Source organism: Anneissia japonica, unplaced genomic scaffold, assembly GCF_011630105.1.
Source record: "Anneissia japonica isolate Jap-2015-1 unplaced genomic scaffold, ASM1163010v1 scaffold287834_len5846547_cov211, whole genome shotgun sequence".
Taxonomy (NCBI): Eukaryota; Metazoa; Echinodermata; class Crinoidea; order Comatulida; family Comatulidae; genus Anneissia; species Anneissia japonica.
The window spans coordinates 4,391,548-4,400,156 of NW_022704992.1; the positions used below are offsets into that span (position 1 = coordinate 4,391,548).

Genomic DNA, 8,609 nt, shown 5'->3' on the forward strand with positions numbered 1-8,609 from the left:
ATATTATTTCTCTAATTTGAATAAATAATTAAAGAACAAGTTGCTGTCTATTATATTCACGTCACAGAATTTATTCCTTAATTTACCAAATAAAAATTTGAAAATGAATAAATTATTATAATGCAATTATAACAATATTAAAATATATCTGTTTGTACAACCAATCATATTCCTAGGATCTGCATGTGGTATATAATAATAATTATATTATATTTTATTTCAGGTGGTTAATAACTGGAACTACATCAAGAAGAGCTTACGAGATCTAGACCCACAAGGCATGGCATCTATACCAATTTCAGATTTCCAGGTATGGCTGAAAATACAATTGATCTTTTTCAGTAGTCCAAGTAGAAAAAAAGTATGAAGCTAGAAATTGAGTGGTTTGTATTCATTACTGAATATTCATCTTTGAACCTCTCCTTTGAAAAATTACTTGTGGTGGTGGGGGCTTCCTGTTAAAAAAAACAATTGATCGATGTTATTGAGACCCATTAACAATGAAGCTAGAAATTATTGTCATTGTTGACTTATTCATTACTGTATATCCGTATTATAAATCTTATTAAAAAAAACTGGGGTGGCTTCCTGTTGACTTCTTTACTACATTTAAAGACAAGAAATATAATGCAGGTGTATGGGCGGTATATATATCCTGCATCCATTATCAATCTAATGTCAGGTGGAGTTTAGTTGTAACTTGGTGAGTAAAATGCTTGGTTTAATTTTGATCTCTTTAAATCTAAGTTGAAGTGTTACTTTAGAAAATATTAAAGTTTAAAGTAAAAAGTGTTTCTAGGTGTTTTTGTTAGTGTTTGTTGGTGTTTTTGTAGTGTTTTGTATTATATTGAAGTTTGATATTGTTATATCTGTATTATTTTCTTTGTGGCTATTGCCACAATCTTACCAATCCTTGACTCTACCATCAAGATATTTTATTTGTAAATGTCCATGATGGGTTGGTGAGAAAATACATACATACACCACATATACAAATCAACTGCACTCTTTTTGATATATATTGAAACATCTACAGTATATGTAAGTGATTCATTATTATGTCAAAGTCGATGTATATTGAAGCAAAGTACCAGCACTGAAAATGACAATTCTGGTCCATCATCACGGTAATCGGAAACTGTTTGCGGTTGCCTGCGAAAAATAGTAGACTTATTGCAGGTTTAAACTTTCTAGGGCCAAAGTAATGAGTCATGTCGGTTCTGATAATTTTACTATGAATGAGAGGTCTTTTGGGTTATTTCACTTTCATGGAATATGGAATAGAATTAGGTTGATTGAAAACACATGTACCCCTTTTACACTGCCAAGGCAGAATAAACCTGTGTTAATTCTGGAGTGATCCCGGGTGCATTTCCCATTTACATCGAACGAAAAAGTCCGGATTGCTCCCGAGTTCCTCCCATTTTACACCGGCAATGAACTCGAGTTCAAATACCGCCCTCAATTTTTGTTGCGATGTTGATCATCACTTCGCTCATCGTGACGAAGCCGCAATTATTGTCAATATTGAAGGAATTTATATGCAGATTGTTTTTAAATTATGCGAATTAAATCAGCAGTTTTGATATCAAGTCTATACTGGAGCGCAGGGGGTTTAATTTGAAAAGTGTCTAGGCCGGCCTAGTCTGTTGCTAGTAAAGTTTTACCTACCTGACAACAGCTGCGGTAGGTGCCAGGTAAGGCCTAACTCCGGAATCAAAATTCGGTGCTGTTTACACTGGCGATTCTGGAATGCACACCCGGTTTGTCCAACACTGAATGCGAGATGTTTGGCAACCCGGGTTGTATTTTTTGATGTTTACGCCAACCACAACTCTGGAGTTTCTAGCCCGCGTATTGCAAAATCCCAGGTTGTGTCTGGTGTTTAGCTTGCAGTGTAAAAGGGGTACAAGATTCTTAGTAGGGAAATAAACTGACTGGTCAGTTTAGATCACTAACATACTTTTTCTAACCTGATCGTATGTCTTATTCAGGATATTTAGCTGAAGATGACTGATAAGCAATGGCTATTAATCCCTCTCTTCATACATTCAATCGAAACATAGAACAACAGTCATTTAGCACCAAAATTTATGTAAATTAAAATATTAATAGATGGAAATTAATGTTTTTCCCTCAAACAGAAAGAGATGGGACCCTTTGCCCACTGCAACAATAGAGACAAAACAATTATTGAATTAAAAAAAATCTACTCAACATAATTAGGGATTGGAATCTATTTTTCTTTCACTGAAATTACTTTATTAACTTATGTAGAATATAAAATGTCAATAACACTTCCGGTTTTTTTCTGAGGAGGGGTTATTGCTATAGAGCCAAAAGATTAGCTTTTGGTGTTAACCACTATGACCAGTCCGCTTCCTCGGAGAACTTGTGAACAACTGTCTCAGGTAGATTTTACATTACTAATGATGTAATTGTGTAGGTTTTTTTTTTTTTGACTGAGAGAGCACTTGGCCATGTATGTTGCCTGGTTTTTTTCACACGAAATCATCTAGATGCTGAACAGGAGTTAATGGGGACATATTTGATGTCTACCAAACTGATCAACAAATATTTTAATTATTAACCATCAAATAAAAACTATATCTACAATCAATGAATCTCTATGTTCCACCGCAATGTATTTTAGAATTCATTGAAAGATTTCATGGAAGTTGTAAACCAAACCAGAAACTGTTACGTTTAATAAGAACAATTTTTTTATACATCTTAATTACAGGCTTATTTATGATTTAATTCTATTATTATTATTATTATTTCTTATGATATGTTTGTTTATCGTATCCTGGGCACATAATCATAAGGATAACAGTTGGTTTCATCTGAGTTGTTAACCCAGGAAAAACAATGAATAAATAAATTAATAAATGTTATCATTATTATTATAATTATTCAGATGCAATAGTAATTCCATAATAGATCTAAAAGTTAATCAATAAGAACTATATTATAATATTCATATTGTTTCAGAATTGATTATGAGTTACCATATTTTATTTCTTGCAGAGTTTAGCCCGTTACCTAAAGTTTAATTTAACAAATGTTGAGCTTAATGAGCTTAGTCTTCGATTTGATTTTAATCACAATGGACAGTAAGTGGTTGATCTCATTTACAAACAAGCTTCCTTTTGACATTTAAAACTTAATATTATCAATTGATGTCAGTGAAACTGTATGTAATAAAAATATGGATTCCCATATGGTGTTCATATCAACATCATGAAATACTTAAGTGGGTATCTCACCTCCATACTTCATATTTACACATTGTACTTTTTAATGGAAGTGATGTGAGACTTTACATCCAATCACCAGATGGAAGGAAGAGGATGTTTCATTTATAACATGCATACTAGCAGGAATGCTTAAAATTTCGGCTGACCAGTTTTTAGGAGAAGCACTTTAAATCATTCTATGTCTCATTATTGTTGTGAACTGAGTTGTTGTAGCTGTTGCAGGGCATTATGGGATTTACTGATGAAGAATTGGGTTCCTATATTATTATTTTATCCTATTTATGCTAATTTATCGAACCATTAATTATGGCAAATTATTGTTTAAAAATGTATAAATGTAATGGAAAAATTTAGTATCCCTGACTAATACACAAATTGTAACTTTTTTTTTGTATTTAATAATTTGTATTACCATATAATAATCATTAGCCCTCATAATCATAAACACAAAAACAACTTCACAAGAACATTATTGAAATATTGTTTGAAGGTTTGCATGGCTAAATAACAATATATAAATGCTTGCGGTACACCACATAGATAGTTCTGAAAAGAACTGTTGTTTTGTTGAGAATGTCTCGATGTTTTGATTGGGTTGCCTCAATCGTCATCGAGAATAATATCTGCAGAGAGTCAAAACAGCGAAATACTTATGTATTTGGAAGGTGAGAACATTAATGGTTATCATAAATTTTTTAAGAGGGGTAAATAATTTATTTTGCTACTAACAACCATTTCTTCCTTGTTTCTATTCTAGGTTTCATTATTTACAATTTCTGCAACTTTTCTTAGAACAGCCTGTCATAAAAAAGCCCACCACAAAATATGATCAGTACACACATAGGCTGACTGCACAGGTAAGAAAAATGTTATATATACTTCGCAATAAAAATGCCTACCGTGATTACATGATTTGAGAGTGTGTGTATGTGTGGGAGTAAACATCAATTTTATGTAAAAAAAATGTATTTTTTAATAACACGTAATTGTAATAAAGTTATTTTTAATTGTAAATAAAATGTGAAGTCAAATTTAAAGATGTCATTATTGTCTGCTGATTCAAAACTTGACCAATCAGGATTACTATTTTTTTTTCTATTCTGCTGTCATACTTTCCCTTTGTGTCAAATAATATTGCCCTGGTTGGCATTTACAGTGTAAACTACAGTAATCTTGTTTTATCCACCTTGTAACTCACCTATTTCCTGTTTCTGTCACTGAGAAATGGAGACAGGAAGCAAAATTATTATTACTTGTGTTTTTCTCGGTTTCTCAGGTTAAAGACGCCAACACAACGGTCGCATCTGCCATGTTGAAACTCAGGAAGAAGGTAACATGTTTCCAATCAAAAAACTTTTGAAAGTCATGGTGTGGTTCCTATATGCTATGCCTCACAGGGCAGTAGAATTCACCCCAAAAGTATCACCCCTTATACAATATAGATTATATCTTTAAAAATTACATGTTTTGATTTTTGCTTAATTAAATATATTATGCTGTCTTTTGTGGATAGTAATAATAGCAAATATGTAGTAATGATATTTGCATTGTCGTCCTATTGTTGTTTATTATAGATTAAACAAATTTTTGTAATAGATGTTTTATAGTGCACAAACCAAAAAATATTTACTGAATAAACTTTGAGATCTGGTAAAGTCTGGAAAAAGTAAAATTCAAATCTTGGTTTATTTTTAGCTGCTTCAAAACTGGCAGAGTCTACGTAGGGCTTTTCGTAAAGCAGACATCAATAATGACGGCTACCTCAGTGTCCTGGAATTTAAGAATATTCTTAGCAGTATGGGAATCAACTTGCTGGATGAAGATTTCTACCACATTCTCAGCGAGTTTGATGAGAATTTGGATGGCAAGATATCATACAATGAGTTTATATACAAACTTATTGAATAAGGTCCCTGTTAATTTTTTTTTGTTACATGACAACATTTGGCAATAAATTTGGCAAGTCAATCACCAACATTTTGGAAATTTAGTATGAAAACAAAGATGAAGTTTAATCCTAATTTTGATTAAGATAAATTTCAAGTTTTTACATACAGATCCTGTACATATCGTACATATCGTCGCTCACATCACGAACTAACACAATTAAATTCAATTGTGTTAGTTCGTGAAATCAAAAAAGCGCGTCAAAATACGCGCTGTTGTCGTTAAGGACTTTTTGTGTGGTAAAGAATACAAAATTGCTTGACAACCAATACGCGCTCGTTTTGACGCGCTACAGTGATTTCACGAACTAACACAATCTACTTTGATTGTGTTAGTTCGTGATGTGAGCGATGATATAGAGCCTTAACTTTATATACATGCACAGGATCTGTATGTAAATTTCAGGATTCGTAACATAGAGGCTAAGTTAAACATATCTTGGACTTTCATTGATGATGCCATGTTTTCTAATTAATTCATGATTGATAATTCAGAAGAGATAAACAAATGTCAGTGAGGTGAGTATTTGGTAGAATGTGTTTTTTGAAACAACAGTGCTTGGGGAAGACAACTTGCGTATTATTTGAAATCAAGTTCACTGAATCATATAATTAGCAAAAGCATATATAAACGTGCAAAATGCACCCCCAAATTCAAGATATAGAAATTGGCATTAATGAAATATGTTGATGATAAGATTCATGGTGTGTACATAAAATTAAGTGCTTGTATAATCCATTAAATGGCACAATGACTGAGTGATTGTAAATATTAAAGTTATTCATACCTACATGTATCTTGGATAACCAAGTACTAGAGCTTCCTCAAATTTTTTTCACCAAGAAAAAATTTAACATTTCTGAAATCTTTACTTTTTATTAAGTTTGAAGAGAAACACCATTCTCCCCAAGATAATCATAAAGTAACATAATTCAAATTCAACTTTATTGCAATCAGTCATTTTGTGATGGGATGAAGCAGGCAATGTTAGTCATGTATATGTACAGTATTCAATTCAAGGGGTATTGAATATCTCACTGTGAATTTCATTTGAGTTCTTGGACCATGCATTTTTCTTTCTACCCATGTGTGTTCCTGGTGGACTCAAATACTCCAAAAAAGTGCCGAGGGGAATAATGTGAATTTCAAATGGCATTTCCATTTCTCGGACCCTCACACATGTTGAAAATGTGTAAAGTGTTCAGGGACCATTATACTATAGGTAGGCAGTGATAGATTTGTTCCAATGTTTTTACAATCCTGCCACTAAACAGTCATATGTTGTCATAATTTGTTTTGAGTCATTTTGCAGCAATTAATTTTGTTAAGCATTTGCAAATGAAAGATGAATTCCCTTATTTGTATTTTACGAGATGGACAATAAAGTTATCTATCTATAGATCTATGTGTCGGATGGAGGGAATCAATTTTATTTAATTATTTTGTAGAGCCATTATATAAAAATACCAGATATAAATATGTATACTTCAAATTAAATTTAATCTAATGCGCTCCCTTAGGAATTTTCACATTTGATAATATCTTTATAATTTATGATATCGCTAAATATGGTTGAGATGTTGAAATATTTATCATTAAAGTTATCCAACAATAAACCTGATATAAATCAATGTTCTACATATCCATTTATTATCCTTGCATCAATTCCTCTCGAATCGCGCAATATATCAAATTTAAAGATATTCTTAATACTGCCACGTAAGTGTCATGAAATTGATAATTGAAAAAAAAATGAATTGCTTATGTCGTATATTTGAATAAATTATTATCTTTGAAAAAAAAAAATTGAACAGAACCAACTTTCCTCACTAATTGACATGACGTACAAATAATAGTTGTTATATTCTTTGCATACACTCTTAAAATTTTGCTGGATTTGATAATTTTTGTAATAAATGATGTGTGACATATGAAACGTGAGCAAGTTATACATTTTAAAAGTTTTTTGCTCTATTTACATTTAGATGACAGTTTATTTTTAAGTTAACTGTACAGCAACATTTTTTTTTGGTGTGATGTTGGTATGTGTCAAATTTAAACAGAAGACCAGTAGTTAAAGCACTGCTGTCTTCAGCTGATCTGTTAAATCCTCGGTATTCTGGCATTCCAATATTTTGGAATGTTACTCATCTCCAAATCTATAAGGATATCAGCTGTAAAATAAGATTAATGCTGAAATGCCTGTCAGCCGCTTGTGCTTTCATAAATGTGAGCTACAACATTCAGTACATGTAGAAGCAACTAATGGACCAATTTAGAGTATCTGAATGAGATTTTTAAATTTCAATCAATATCATTTTGGACAAGGAAGCAATAATACATGGACAACAATAATAGTTCCTAAACCTTGAGAATAAATTCTTCAATTATATAGTGCATATATTAATGATGTGTCTATATATGGTAATGCTGTGATGTCATCATGACTATATTTAGGCATGTCACATGTTTTTGTCATATACAATTTGATAGTTTGGACAGCGCTTAAATGACTGCAAACTCTTTTCTTGTGACTACCCCCTCTTACTCCCCCCCCCCTCCACACAAAAAAGTACAAAGTGATGACCTTTTGGGATCATCATTTTCACATTTTCATGCTGTTAAACCCTTCTGCTACCATTTTATTTTTACTCATGAAAGTGGTGCAAAATATGTATGACCCTTTAAATATAATGATTGTATTATTTTTAAACTTTATTTTGAAAGGATATTATCCTGCTGAATATAAAGACAATCTTTAAGTTGTTTTGGTGTCCTGTCTAATGTAAATATGTGGGGGTGTGTATTTGTGTGATAATGTATAAAGTATATTCAACCTGTAAAAGTCTTGAAAATTTATTTTGTAATGGGATATCTTATTATATATTTTAAAACCTCTCAAAATGAAATTTAAGAACATTGAAAATCATAGAATGTGCTTTTTTGTTGAAACAATGTTTTTGAATTCTCAGAGGAAACCAGTTTCAGGAACCTCTATTTCACAGATAAAATGTGTTGCTTATAAACCTGACAGGCATTGCATCTTCTTTAATAAGAATAATATGATTTTATAGCATTGTCTAGAGAATTTATTTTAAGTTTAATTGAAGTTTGGTTTTCCAAGGGAATTCACTATTCATGTATGTGTCAATCTTTGAATATTTGCCAAAACTGCGGCATTGTACATGATTGTATGATCTTGCATTTATGATGTAGCTGGGGGTGGATGCTGACATATTAATATTGGGATGTATATACTGTATATAATATGTATATCCAACAAAATGCTGTATGTTTGATGTGCAATTGTTGAACTACTGTAGAATTATGGCATCATTCTTAATATTTACATTCCAAAAAAATTTAGAATTTTAGCTTTAATAAAATTGGCCACATTCTTTA

General features: G+C 31.6%; 1 protein-coding gene across 1 annotated transcript in view; it reads left to right on the forward strand.

Moving 5' to 3' along the window:
* Nucleotides 1–8,609, forward strand: part of LOC117105002 (EF-hand calcium-binding domain-containing protein 6-like) — a 23,328-nt gene extending 14,719 nt beyond the window's left edge. The window contains exons 18-22 of the mRNA XM_033245981.1: nt 224–310; nt 3,031–3,116; nt 4,018–4,117; nt 4,537–4,590; nt 4,956–8,609. Coding sequence (XP_033101872.1) covers nt 224–310; nt 3,031–3,116; nt 4,018–4,117; nt 4,537–4,590; nt 4,956–5,168 — 540 coding nt within the window. The 3' untranslated portion in view covers nt 5,169–8,609. The remainder of the gene's footprint in view (nt 1–223; nt 311–3,030; nt 3,117–4,017; nt 4,118–4,536; nt 4,591–4,955) is intronic.